General features: G+C 43.4%; 1 protein-coding gene across 6 annotated transcripts in view; it reads right to left on the bottom strand.

The window, feature by feature from the left end:
• The window catches only part of LOC106586176 (protein TANC1), a 285,715-nt gene that overhangs the window by 110,820 nt on the left and 159,733 nt on the right, over window positions 1-15,162 (bottom strand). For all 6 annotated transcript variants that reach the window (XM_082968891.1, XM_014173128.3, XM_014173131.3 and 3 more), the window contains one exon: window positions 7,443-7,665. In XM_082968891.1, the coding sequence (XP_082825017.1) occupies window positions 7,443-7,665 (223 nt within the window). The remainder of the gene's footprint in view (window positions 1-7,442; window positions 7,666-15,162) is intronic.

The following is a 15,162-nucleotide window of genomic DNA, read 5'->3' as shown; positions in this document are numbered from 1 at the left end:
CCCCCCCCCCCCCTCTGCGGATGAAGGTCGACGACATCCGATCCTCGTTTGTTAAGTCAAACGACACCGCCGGTCCTGCTCACATTGCCCTACCCTATGCTTTGGCTTCTTTCTCCCCTCTCTCTCCAGATGAAATCTTGCGTCTTGTGACGGCCGGCTGCCCAACAACCTGCCCGCTTGACCCTATCCCCTCCTCTCTTCTCCAGACCATTTCCGGAGACCTTCTCCCTTACCTCGCTCATCAACTCATCCTTGACCGCTGGCTACTTCCCTTCCGTCTTCAAGAGAGCGAGAGTTGCACCCCTTCTCAAAAAACCTACACTCGATCCCTCCGATGTCAACAACTACAGACCAGTAACTCTTGAACGTGCCGTCCTTGGCCAGCTCTCCTGCTATCTCTCTCAGAATGACCTTCTCGACCAAATCAGTCAGGTTTCAAGGCTGGTCATTCAACTGAGACTGCTCTTCTCTGTGTCACGGAGGCTCTCCGCACTGCTAAAGCTAACTCTCTCTCCTCTGCTCTCATCCTTCTAGACCTATCTGCTGCCTTTGATACTGTGAACCATCAGATCCTCCTCTCCACCCTCTCCGAGTTGGGTATCTCCGGCGCGGCTCACTCTTGGATTGCGTCCTACCTGACAGGTCGCTCCTACCAGGTGGCGTGGCGAGAATCCGTCTCCGCACCACGTGCTCTCACCACTGGTGTCCCCCAGGGCTCAGTTCTAGGCCCTCTCCTATTCTCGCTATACACCAAGTCACTTGGCTCTGTCATATCCTCACATGGTCTCTCCTATCATTGCTACGCAGACGACACACAATTAATCTTCTCCTTTCCCCCTTCTGATAACCAGGTGGCGAATCGCATCTCTGCATGTCTGGCAGACATATCAGTGTGGATGACGGATCACCACCTCAAGCTGAACCTCGGCAAGACGGAGCTGCTCTTCCTCCCAGGGAAGGACTGCCCTTTCCATGATCTCGCCATCACGGTGGACAACTCCATTGTGTCCTCCTTCCTGAGTGCCATGAGCCTCGGCGTGACCCTGGACAACACCCTGTCGTTCTCCGCTAACATCAAGGCGGTGACCCGATCCTGTAGGTTCATGCTATACAACATTCGCAGAGTACGACCGTGCCTTACACAGGAAGCGGTGCAGGTCCTAATCCAGGCACTTGTCATCTCCTGTCTGGATTACTGCAACTCCCTGTTGGCGGGGCTCCCTGCCTGTGCCATTAAACCCCTACAACTCATCCAGAACGCCGCAGCCCGTCTGGTGTTCAACCTTCCCAAGTTCTCTCACATCACCCCGCTCCTCCGCACACTCCACTGGCTTCCAGTTGAAGCTCGCATCTGCTACAAGACCATGGTGCTTGCCTACGGAGCTGTGAGGGGAACGGCACCTCCGTACCTTCAGGCTCTGATCAGGCCCTACACCCAAACAAGGGTCAGGCCCTACACCCCCCCCCCCCCCCCCCCCCAAAAAAAAAGATATAGATGTACTATTGTAAAGTGGTTGTTCCACTGGATAGCATAAGGTGAATGCACCAATTTGTAAGTCGATCTGGATAAGAGCGTCTGCTAAATGACGTAAATGTAAATGTAAAAACCCTTGAATGAGTAGGTGTGTCCAAACTTTGACTGGTACTGTGTATCCCAAAAAATTATGCTGATTCAGAATTTTGACTGGCTGAGAAACACTGCCTGCCTGTCTGTCTCGTTCTGACTCTCATCACGTTCATTAGTATGGGACAGCGGGAGATCACATTTGAATATTGAAACAATGTTGCAAATGTCGGCGAGACAGACAGCAAGGTATAATCAAATCTCCGCTGTTGAAAACTAAATGTTAGCGTAAAAGAAATGTGAGATAATGTCTAGATGCTTTTTAATAATAAAAAAATATATATATATATTTTACCTTTTATTTAACTAGGCAAGTCATTTTTAGAGTGGAGATCAAGTTTATAAATTGCCTGGCTGAGATGATGAGATAGTGAAATGCGCAGTCAGATGGAACAGAGTAAATGGGCATTTTAACATCATAGATTTAGCCGGTGGCAACTTGTGGAATAGACACCGGCTGGAATGCGGTTTTAACCAATAACCAATCAGGATTAGACCCACCTGTTGTATAAAACATTAATAACTTGTCATGACCATTAATTACAACATGAATAACTGCTTATGACCATTCCTATGACCCTCTTAAGTCCCCTCCTTGCGATGCCCTCCCTCCATCGGCCCCACCCCACAACAGCAGCTGCAGGTTTTCATATGTCAACACACACTCTGCAGTAGGCTCCATACCATCCCACCCAACGTGCTGTTTAAAAACCAGCCAAATTAATATGGGTTTTTGAAGTAAATGATTCCTTGCGTTCTCTTATCCTGCTTCTTCCACAGTCCGTTTCAACCACTTCAAAGGTCCTGACTACTATTCATCAGAGCTGGGAATCAGTCTCATGGACACAACATCTATGTCCCGAATGGCACCCTGTTCCCTACATAGTGCACTATTTTTGACCAGAGCCCTATGAAATAGGGTGCCATTAGGAACGCAACCTACTTGGCTTCTCCCTGTGCCTTTTAAATAACCCAAGAAGCCCTACTCACTAGGGGGAAGTTCCGGACCAATGTTATAGCTTGTCCTCCGCCGACAAACAGAATTTTGAGTGTTTGAAGGAGAAACCATGAGGCCGCTAGACTTGGCTAGAAGCATTGAGTTCTACAGTACAGATTCCACAGAAGAAAAAGTAGGTCCTAGTGATCTGAAGTGGCCCATATGTATCAAGTGTCTCAGAGTGGGAGCGCTGATCTAGGATCAGTTTTGCCTTGAAGTTCACACTGAATAAGCTGACATGGACAAGGACCTGATCCTAGATCAGCACTTCAAATCTGAGACGCTTAGGCTACATCTCTTGGTCTCAACCTGGGCAGTAGGTACAGTTGAAGTCGGAAGTTTACATACACTTTAGCCAAATACATTTAAACTCAGTTTTTCACAATTCCTGACATTTAATCCTAGTACAAATTCCCTGTCTTAGGTCAGTTAGGATCACCACTTTATTTTAAGAATGTGAAATGTCAGAATAATAGTAGAGAGAATTATTTATTTCAGCTTTTATTTCTTTCATCACATTTCCAGTGGGTCAGAAGTTTACATACACTCAATTAGTATTTGGTAGCATTGCCTTTAAATCGTTTAACTTGGATCAAATGTTTTGGGTAGCCTTCCTCAAGCTTCCCACAATAAATTGGGTGAATTTTGGCCCATTCCTCCTGACAGAGCTGGTGTAATGGAGTCAGGTTTGTAGGCCTCCTTGCTCGCACACGCTTTTTCAGTTCTGCCAACACATTTTCAATGGGATTGAGGTCAGGGTTTTGTGATGCCACTCCTATACCTTGACTTTGTTGTCCTTAAGCCATTTTGCCACAACTTTGGAAGTATGCTTGGGGTCATTGTCCATTTTGAAGACCCTTTTGCGACCAAGCTTTAACTTCCTGACTGACGTCTTGAGATGTTGCTTCAATATATCCACATAATTTTCCATGCTAATCATGCCATCTATTTTGTGAAGTGCACTCGTCCCTCCTGCAGCAAAGAACCCCCACAACATGATGCTGCCACCCCCATGCTTCACGGTTGGGATGGTGTTCTTCGGCTTGCAAGCAAATCAAATCAAATGTATTTATATAGCCCTTCTTACATCAGCTGATATATCAAAGTGCTGTACAGCAACCCAGCCTGAAACCCCAAACAGCAAGCTATGCAGGTGTAGAAGCACGGTGGCTAGGAAAAAATCCCTAGAAAGGCCAAAACCTAGGAAGAAACCTAGAGAGGAACCAGGCTATGAGGGGTAGCCAGTCCTCATTTTCTGGAATTTTCCAAGCTGTTTGAAGGCACAGTCAACTTAGTGTATGTAAACTTCTGACCCACTGGAATTGTGACATAGTGAATTACAAGTTAAATAATCTGTCTGTAAACAATTGTTAGAAAAATTACTTGTGTCATGCACAAAGTAGATGTCCTAACCGACTTGCCAAAACTATAGTTTGTTAACAAGAAATGTGTGGAGTGGTTGAAAAACAAGTTTTAATGACTTCAACCTAAGTGTATGTAAACTTCCAACTTCAACTGTATGTAGGCAGTAGCTGGACACGGCACAGCGCTATTCACACTGCTTTACAATGGCAGATACAATATCACAGCCAGCATGAATTATTTAGCAGCTATGATATTGCACAGGGGGGTTAGGAGGAATATGAGTCACAGTTATCAATTATGTCAACAGCAGCACAGGATTTGCATTTGGGAGATGAAAAGTATTACTGCCAACCAACCAAGTCTGTCTTGGCCACAAAATGGTACAAAAAGGTTGAAACACTGGTGAAACAGCTCACGATTTCAGCAGAGGCTATTGCCACAGGTCTTTTTCCTTCATTTTATTTTGCTCTAGGTCAAATTTGTCTACTTGGATGAATGTACAATAGGGAATAGTTAACTGCTTTGTCACGGCTGTTTAAAGGATCGGACCAAGGCGCAGCGTGTTTGTAGTTCCACATATTTATTATTATTATTGTGAAACGTTGCAATACACCAAATACTTGAAATAACAAAACAACAAAACCGTGACGCAGAGAGAAATACACACTACTCACAAATTAACAACCCACAAACACAAGTGGAAAAACCCCCTACATAAATATGATCTCCAATTAGAGACAACGAGAACCGGCTGCCTCTAATTGGAGATCATCCCAACAACCCCAACATACAATGGGGGGGGAAAAGTATTTGATCCCCTGCTGATTTTGTACGTTTGCCCACTGATAAAGAAAGGATCAGTCTATCATTTTAATGGTAGGTTTATTTGAACAGTGAGAGACAGAATAACAACAACAAAAATCCAGAAAAACGCATGTCAAAAATGTTATGAATTGATTTGCATTTTAATGAGGGAAATAAGTATTTGACCCCCTCTCAATTAGAAAGATTTCTGGCTCCCAGGTGTCTTTTATACAGGTAACGAGTGGAGATTAGGAGCACATTCTTAAAGGGAGTGCTCCTAACCGCAGCTTGTTACCTGTATAAAAGACACCTATCCACAGAAGCAATCAATCAGATTCCAAACTCTCCACCATGGCCAAGACCAAAGAGCTCTCCAAGGACGTCAGGGACAAGATTGTAGACCTACACAAGGCTGGAATGGGCTACAAGACCATCGCCAAGCAGCTTGGTGAGAAGGTGACAACATTTGGTGCGATTATTCGCAAATGGAAGATATCAATATCAATATCAAGAACTGTCAATATCACTCGGCCTGGGGCTCCATGCAAGATCTCACCTCGTGGGGTTGCAATGATCATGAGAACGGTGAGGATTCAGCCCAGAACTACACGGGAGGATCTTGTCAATGATTTCAAGGCAGCTGGGACCATAGTCACCAAGAAAACAATTGGTAACACACTACGCTGTGAAGGACTGAAATCCTGAAGCGCCCGCAAGGTCCCCCTGCTCAAGAATACATATACATGTCCGTCTGAAGTTTGCCAATGAACATCTGAATGATTCAGAGGACAACTGGTGAAAGTGTTGTAGTCAGATGAGACCAAAATGGAGCTCTTTGACATCAACTCAACTCGCCGTGTTTGGAGGAGGAGGAATGCTGCCTATGACCCCAAGAACACCATCTCCACCGTCAAACATGGAGGCGGAAACATTATGCTTTGGGGGTGTTTTTCTGCTAAGGGGACAGGACAACTTCACCGCATCAAAGGGACGATGGACGGGGCCATGTACCATAAAATCTTGGGTGAGAACCTCCTTCCCTCAGCCAGGGCATTGAAAATGGGTCGTGGATGGGTTTTCCAGCATGACAATGACCTAAAACACACGTCCAAGGCAACAAAGGAGTGGCTCAAGAAGAAGCACATTAAGGTCCTGGAGTGGCCTAGCCAGTCTCCAGACCTTAATCCCATAGAAAATCTGTGGAGGGAGCTGAAGGTTCGAGTTGCCAAACGTCAGCCTCGAAACCTTAATGACTTGGAGAAGATCTGCAAAGAGGAGTGGGACAAAATCCCTCCTGAGATGTGTGCAAACCTGGTGGCCAACTACAAGAAACATCTGACCTCTGTGATTGCCAACAAGGGTTTTGCCACCAAGTACTAAGTCATGTTTTGCAGAGGGGTCAAATACTTATTTCCCTCATTAAAATGCAAACCATTTTATAACATTTTTGACATGCGTTTTTCTGGATTTTTGTTGTTGTTGTCTCTCACTGTTCAAATAAACCTACCATTAAAATTATAGACTGATCATTTCTTTGTAAGTGGGCAAACGTACAAAATCAGCAGGGGATCAAATACTTTTTTCCCCACTGTAGAAATAGAAACCTAGAAACCCACATAGAAACAGATAACCAGAAAACCACCCAAAAACACCCCCTGTCACGCCCTGACCTACTCTACTATAGAAAAGGACATCTTACAAGGGTCAGGATGTGACATGCTTTGTTCTATTTTGGTCCAAATCAACTGGAGCCTTGAAAAAAGTATGTCAATAACCAGACAAAAAATACGTGTTTTTTTGTCATGAACATTGTTGCATGACTAGCATTTTCGGCCAATAAAAACGGTACAATTCACAATTCCGAATGGATTTCTAGTAGATTTGACAGTCCCTGCAACCTATAAGCAGAAACCACAAAGGAGTTGAATACAGTGATAACCCATCTTCCTGTCAGCACATGTAAATCCCCAAATCTCCTAAAGCCCCTGTTAGTAGAGGAACAGAACAGCCACATGTTGTTGGAGCTTTCAACCACCACTACTCTTTAATACTGTACACACCACTAACAGCGCAATGCAACACTGCTTTCTTCTCCACGATGAGTCTGGATTTGCCTTCCTCCCTCTTGTAGAATGCAAACATATTCTGACCGTTCCGATTGGTCCCAGAAACCGACGGGTTGGGACAGAGCCGGCCTACATGATGACACGGTCAACTTTGATACTCTGATTGGTAGAGTAGCAGAATCAAATTCAGGATGAGTTATCAGGCAATAAAACAGTAAAACGATCAAAGATTTTGGAGAAGATGAATGTATATAGTCCATATGAATAATGATAGATTGGATTTATCAGGGTAATGCAGACCCTGTTGAGATTGTTGACGATGCTAGTCTCATGAGACACAAGAGGCATGGAGGACAATCTAGGTCCATTCTTGTGGGCATTGTGCAGAATGTGAATAGTAAGTGATGAGGAAAGGCTGAGTGCTGGGGACTGAGTAACTGATTGAGTGGATGGGTGAGTGAGACTGTCCTTAATGGCACCCTATTCCCTATAGTGCACAACCTTTGACCAGAAGGGCCCTGGTCAAAAGTAGTGCACTGCATAGGGAATAAGGTTCCGATTGAGACGCAACCCGAGTGTCTCTCACCTATGATCCCGCTGTCCTTGCTCTCGAGCGTGGAGCTGGGGCTGGCGATGGTTCCACAGGGGCTGGAGTGACTCAGAGGAGTTTTGCTGTGACCGCTGCTGCTGTGTCTGAGGCTGTGGCTGGCGTTGCTGTTCAGGGTGGAGCACGGGCTCTCTGTGCAGGGGGACGCCGTGCTACTGGTCAGACTGGAGCAGGGACTGATACCCTGACTAGTCACTGAGCACTGGAAAGGAGAAACACATTTTATTTAGTTTTATTGATCCCACATGGCAGTCAAATATAAACTCAGCAAAAAAGAAACGTCCTCTCACTGTCAACTGCGTTTATTTTCAGCAAACTTAACATGTGTAAATATTGTATGAACATAAGATTCAACAACTGAGACATAAACTGAACAAGTTCCACCGACTGTGACTAACAGAAATGAAATAATGTGTCCCTGAACAAAGGGTGGGGGGGTCAAAAGCAAAAGTAACAGTCAGTATCTGGTGTGGCCACCAGCTGCATTAAGTACTGCAGTGCATCTCCTCCTCATTGACTGCACCAGATTTGTCAGTTCTTGCTGTGAGACGTTACCCCACTCTTCCACCAAGGCACCTGCAAGCGCCCGGACATTTCTGGGGGGAATGGCCCTAGCCCTCACCCTCCTATCCAACAGGTCCCAGACGTGCTCAATGGGATTGAGATCCGGGCTCTTCGCTGGCCATGGCAGAACACTGACATTCCAGTCTTTCAGGAAATCACGCACAGAGTGAGCAGTATGGCTGGTGGCATTGTCATGCTGAAGGGTCATGTCAGGATGAGAATGCAGGAAGTGTACCACATGAGGGAGGAGGATGTCTTCCCTGTAACGCACAGCGTTGAGATTGCCTGCAATGACAACAAGCTCAGTCCGATGATGCTGTGACACACCGCCCCAGACCATGACGGACCCTCTACCTCCAAATCGATCCCGCTCCAGAGTACAGGCCTCGGTGTAACGCTCATTCCTTCAATGATAAACGTGAATCCGACCATCACCCCTGGTGAGACAAAACCGCGACTCGTCAGTGAAGAGCACTTTTTGCCAGTCCTGTCTGGTCCAGCGACGGTGGGTTTGTGCCCATAGGCGACGTTGTTGCCGGTGATGTCTGGTGAGGACCTGCTTTACAACAGGCCTACAAGCCCTCAGTCCAGCCTCTCAGCCTATTGCAGACAGTCTGAGCACTGATGGAGGGATTGTGCTTTCCTGGTGTAACTCGGGCAGTTGTTATTGCCGTCCTGTACCTGTCCCGCAGGTGTGATGTTCAGATGTACCGATCCTGTGCAGGTGTTGTTACACGTGGTCTACCACTGCGAGGACGATCAGCTGTCCGTCCTGCCTCCCTGTAGAACTGTTTTAGGCATCTCACAGTACGGACATTGCAATTTATTGCCCTGGCCACATCTGCAGTCCTCATGCCTCCTTGCAGCATGCGTAAGGCACGTTCACGCAGATGAGCAGGGACATCTTTCTTTTGGTGTTTTTCATAGTCAGTAGAAAGGCCTCTTTTCATAACTATGACCTTAGTTGCCTACCGTCTGAAAGCTGTTAGTGTCTTAACGACCGTTCCACAGGTGCATGTTCATTAATTGTTTATGGTTCATTGAAAACAGTGTTAAAACCCTTTACAATGAAGATCTGTGAAGTTATTTGGATTTTTATGAATTATCTTTGAAAGACAGGGTCCTGAAATAGGGACACTTATTTTTTTGCTGAGTTTATTACTGAAATGCATGGGTATTTACAAAGATAAGGCACATAGGCCTATGAAGTTGTTGTCATCATTGTCCTCATCAACAACAACAACAACAACAACATAATAAAACATGACAACAGAGGAAGAGAAAGAGCAGAGAGTAGAGCGTTGAGCCAAGGAAAGAAAACTACTGCAATCAGTATGAATGGAATCTCATAGCTACAAAGTTTAACAATAAAAACCTGTTCATATTTTTCACTTGGGAATAAAGAGCTTGTCTCCTTATATGGGAGCAGACTGGAAAATATGAGTCAAGTCAACTAGCGTTTTTTTAACCTGAGCAAATAACCCGAATCATGCGCAAGCAATGCAAATTCCTGAGGAAATAAATTAGCAGTTTACATGTGAGCATGACACACAAGCTGAAGGTATGAGCTCGCTCAGTAAACAAAGCGAGGCTTTCAAAACAGCAAACTCAGGCCTAAAACGACTCCAGGACCTGTATATCGGAGTATGAGTGCTGATCCAGGATCAGTTCCCTCCTTTCCATAATATGGAATAGGATTCATTATGATCTAAAAGCTGAAACTGATCCTGACTCCTAGTCTGCGATGGATGATGAATAGGGGCCCAGGCTGTAGACAAGACCTGAGCTAGAACGACTGAATACCAACTTACAATGTAACTACTAACCAGAATAACTCAATCCATGATTGATTACCATGTTCTTCTTACTCAAGAAGTGCTAATGCCACAACCCCAACCTTTAGGTGTGTCCCTTGTATTCTCCTCTCCGCTGCCTCTCTCTCCCTATGCGATTCAGTGTGTAGCCTACGTCAGTATGAGTGCTTTATGGCTGGGTAATTACCGCCTAGAGGTGTGCTACATGCCTACTCCCAAATTACACTTTATTCCCTATTTACTGCACTACATTTGACCAGAGCCCTATGGGTAGTGAACTATATATCTATCTCTATATATCTATCTCTAAGGCCATCAGACTGTTAAACAGCCATCGCTAACATAGAGAGGTTGCTGCCAATATACAGACCCAAATCACCGTCCACTTTAATAAATGGATTTAATAAAGGTATCACTAGTCACTTTAAATAATGCCACTGTAATAATATTTACATATCCTACATTACTCATCTCATATGTATATACTGTATTTAATACCATCTATTGCATCATGCCTATGTCGCACGGCCATCGTTCAACCATATATTTATATGTACATATTCTTATTCCATCCCTTTACATTTGTGTGTATTAGGTAGTTGTTGTGAATTTGTTAGATTATTTGTTAGATATTACTGCACTGTCGGATCTAGAGGCTCAAGCATTTCGCTACACTTGCATTAACATCTGTTAACCATGTGTATGTGACAAATAAAATGTGATTGTGATTTGAATAGGGTGCCATTTGGGACACAGTCCAGGAGCCTTCTAACACTGCCTCACCAAAGGGTTCTGCATGCTAACTCTTCCTCATCTTTTCCCATCTACATCACGATGTCGCACTCTAGCTAAATGGTGATCAGGGTCAAATTCATAACGGAACACAACAACAAAAATTTTTTTGGCAATGGACAACCAGGAGGTAGTCCCTCCCTGTTTCAGTCTGTTTTCTTCCATTTGGTACCTATTGAATAGGACCCATGTAATGTGGAGCAAAGGATAAGGTAACTTACATCACCCAACATACCACGCTTATAACATAATAGCTTAATGGCATTTACTCTAAGGGAGAATTAAACAGACGATGCTTTTAAACTCTGATGGTAAAACAGCAGTGTAGAAGTCAATGGGATAGGGAATAGTTAAAGGTCATGCACAGTCAAAATCACGTTTTTCATTCAATTGGATGATTTTTGGATAAAACCAGATCAAAGTAGGATGACCAAAGTATAAAAAATAACTGTTGATTCTACATTGATAAAGTTGATTACTCGACTAAAGTTGTATCATAAAGTTACTGGTCCCCTTCCCCCATGTCAAACACCTTGATTCGGGAGGCCGGATTATTAAGGGATTTTGTGGCGTCAAAAATCTCAAATTTTAATACACCAATGGTAAAGTCTTATTCTCTTACCTAATTTAAATAAGTACCACCTTGTAACCAACATCGCAGAAGGCGTGTTTGCAGAGGGGCGTGGTTTACATAGCTCTACTGGTGCCAACATTTGACTGCAGCGTATCAGAAAATATAATTGCAGGTTTCCCATATTCATCTAAGGCAAAGATACTTACAGGTGACCAATTTCAAGAAGCTAGGCGTAGGTCACTACTTCATCACTACTTCAAAGGAGAGGCATTTGAACGTATTTGAATTTATTTTTATCAAAATGCATTTTATGGATAAAATGCCTTCTGGAACATATAAACTTTCATGTGCCTTGATAACATACTTATATGCCATCTGTAAATTCAAATATATTTGTTTAAATGACGAGCCTGGTTGGTTTAGCCACGGAAAAAGTCAGGAACCTTCCCGCTAGCATGCTGAGAGATGAGTTTGTATTGGTCTGCCATTTAGCACATTTCTGTCTATAACATGAGCTGCTCAGTAGGTGTAGATAATCCTTGCTACTGCAGCTTTTTTGAAAGATATAAGGTTAGTCATGGAGAACTATAAAAGGGTTGCTACTGCTCTCAACAACATTGCTGCCCTGAATTTAGCAGGCGCAATCGACAAAAAAAAGTTGTGATGGAAAAGTTGTGATGGACTACTTTCTGCACACGGTCAGTGTGAAACGGAGTGACTTGACACAACAGGCCAAACAAGCTGTAGTTAACTACAAACCAAACGGAAAAGACACACTACCGTGAAGTGTTCATCCATGTATACGGGTAAGAGTCTAGCTACATTTTCAGATATTATACATTTCTAATTTTGTCAGAAAGTTGTTTTTATTGCAAGTTAAAGCGTACTGTTCGCTTGCTAGCGAACATTAGCTTGCTGGCTCGCTAGCTAAAGTTACGTGTATGATCTGTGTAGTAATAAGATTTGTATCTCAGAAACTATTTGCATTCCTAGTTATAGCCTAATGTTAGCTAACTAACTAACATTGAACCTAGTTGGTTAGCTTTAGCTACCTGCAGATTCATACTACAGCATTTCATGCATGGTGACTAGCTATGATAATCCGTTTGGACTGTAACTATGGGCTGGGATTATGGTTTATTGTTTAGATAGCTAGCTACATGTCTAAACAAAAGACTCCACTTCGCCAGTTGATTACATGACCCATCAAGTTAGCCAGGTGTGTCTGGGGGTGATTACGGCAATCTATTGTATTTCATTGACATGTGTACATGTCTAGACAATAGTGACCCATCCACTTAGCTAGATGTGGCTGGTGGGTGGTTATAGCGTTTCTTTCACATGACCCATCAATTTAGACAAATGTGTCTGGGTAAGCATAATCTAATAATTATTAAATATTTAGAAAATATTTTTATCTGGATACTTTCTATTTTTGATATTGCTACCATGCAAATATGCAAGTAACCATTTCACTATACCGTTTACACCTGTATCCTGTGCATGTGACAAATAAACTTAGATTTTATTTGATTAGTTTGTGTTTAACAGAGACGGTAATGTGAAGAACAACATGACCTGCAACAAAGTCAGATTAGGATATAGGCCAAGGACTAGATAGTGTATTTTTACTTGGAGTTTTTCCTTATTGTAGGCTACAACTTTCATCACTTTTAGTCTTTAAATCTTTGGTTATTTACTACACTACCTTACTCATTCTGTTTAGCACATGGCCTCACAAGTGAATCCTTAAAGAGATGGGTGGGGCTAAGGTTAAGAGGGTGTGAACGATGCTGAATAAGACAAAGAAGAGCTCTTCAGTACAGTAGGTGTAACAAAACATTCAAGTGCCATTTTATCAAAAGTGGGGTTACAAGTTCATCAACTATCAAAGCAGAATTACTTCCCCATTGTTCCTCAACTGCAGTGTATGATATACAATTTTGTAGCTCTGAGTCTCTACTTTTATCAATGCAAAAAAAACACCAACTACAAATGTTGCTACAGAAGACCCAACTGAGGTGATGAGGTCACATAGGTTTCCACTTCCATCTGTGTCTGGTGTTAGCTAATAACTGGCCAACTAAGTCTTTAGCCAGCATGGAACAAAAGCGGTTGCATGGACCAAAAGTGGTTGCCCAAAACTGTGATGCAGTTGTCATGTTATTACATCAAGAGACATGTCAAACTGAAGATACATACAAACATCTTGACGTCATTTATATTCATGATATATGAACATTGTCTGGCAGTACAAAACATTAAGGACACCTTCCTAATATTGAGTTGCATTGAGGGATGCTGGCCTATGTTGACACCAATGCTTCCGACAGTTCTGTCAAGTTGGCTGGATATCCTTGGGTGGTGGACCATTCTTGATACACAAGGGAAACTGTGGAGCGTGAAACACGCAGCAGCGTTGCAGTTCTTGACACAACCCGGTGCGCCTGGAACCTATTACTAGACCCCGTTCGAAGGCACTTAAATCCTTTGCCTTGCCCATTCACCATCTGAATGGCACACATACACAATCCATGTCTCAATTGTCTCAATACCAAAAAATCCTTCTTTAACCAGTCTCTTTCCACTTTCATCTACACTGATTGAAGTGGATTTGAGAGGTGACATCAAGAAGGGATCATAGCTTTCACCTGGATTCACCTGGTCAGTCTATGTCATGGAAAGAGCAGGTGTCCTTAATGTTTTGTACACTCAGTGTATATATTTTATGAAAAGTACCCAGACTTTACCCTGTAAAGTTTCAACTGAATGTGTCCAAGATGAACTAGCTAACTAGTTTGATAAACAGTGCTGACAATTCCACTTGGGCTAGCTAGCTAAATTATACAGCCAACCTTTTTTTCCATATTGATGCTGTTACAAAACAGTTGGATAAAACAATCTTTGTGAAACCATGATGTGATGTATGACAGGATTGGATGTTGCATGCAATTTCAATGTTGTTTGAGTTGCTTTGTGTATCAGCAAATTTGCTTGAGATAATCTCACTGCGTCCATGCTGCTTGACATAGGCGTTCTCAAAGAACCGTCAGTCGAGGTGAGCTCCCCGCCCACTCATTCTGTCTTCTCAGACTTCCTGGTAGTTTGCCCCTAAGAGAAAAAGGCTCTTTGGAGCATTTCTATCGGGAAAAATATTGCAGGTGATGTTTTAGTCACTCGAAGGGCTATTTTACATGGGAATTAGAATGACTGCTCGGGGACCTTTAACAGATGATCAATGCCTCCAAATGTTTCTCTCTAAAGCACTGAGAAGAACATCATTCTAGATTGACAAACAACATCACAAAACCAGTGTTACCCTAATTTCTTGGGATTCTCACTTTGACATCTCAACTAATGAATATGATTCACGAAATATAAGCTTCTTAAAAGTGACTTGAATGACCGTTTCTGGGCCAAAATGTGTCAAAGAAGCATGAAGAGGGAAATCATAGGGGTGCTCTGCTCCCTTCCACTGAGCTTCTCATTAATTAGCCAAATGGTCCAAACAAACTGAGCCGAAGACTTGACATAATTCTATTTCTGGAGGTAAGCTTGTACACTTGTGTTACATACTCAAGTGCCCCTGCAAGAGCCACTCAAGTTTGCCTAAGATCATCACACTGGATACCTCAGGCTCATACTCCAACACTAACACACTCGAGCAGTTTAACTAACCAAACATTCACTTAGTTTACAGGCACAAAACATCTCTGAGAACATGTTGATGATAGAGTTTAGAGTTACCCTTATTCGCCGCAATTAGTATCATTTCCGTGGTAGAATTGAGACTTTAATCCAACTCCAAAGAAGCGGGGCATATGCGAGCGCAAGCTGCACCAAAAAAGCATCCTTTCTTCTTTCCCCTCTTTTCACACTCTCTCAACTCCCCTCCCTCCCCTCCCTCCTTCTAGCTCTCTATCTCTGTTGTTGTGCGGCTGCTGCAGCAGCTGCA

This window comes from Salmo salar, chromosome 25 (genome assembly GCF_965601325.2).
Source record: "Salmo salar chromosome 25, fSalSal1, whole genome shotgun sequence".
In the NCBI taxonomy this organism is placed as follows: domain Eukaryota; kingdom Metazoa; phylum Chordata; class Actinopteri; order Salmoniformes; family Salmonidae; genus Salmo; species Salmo salar.
This window is presented reverse-complemented; position numbering and strand designations above follow the sequence as displayed.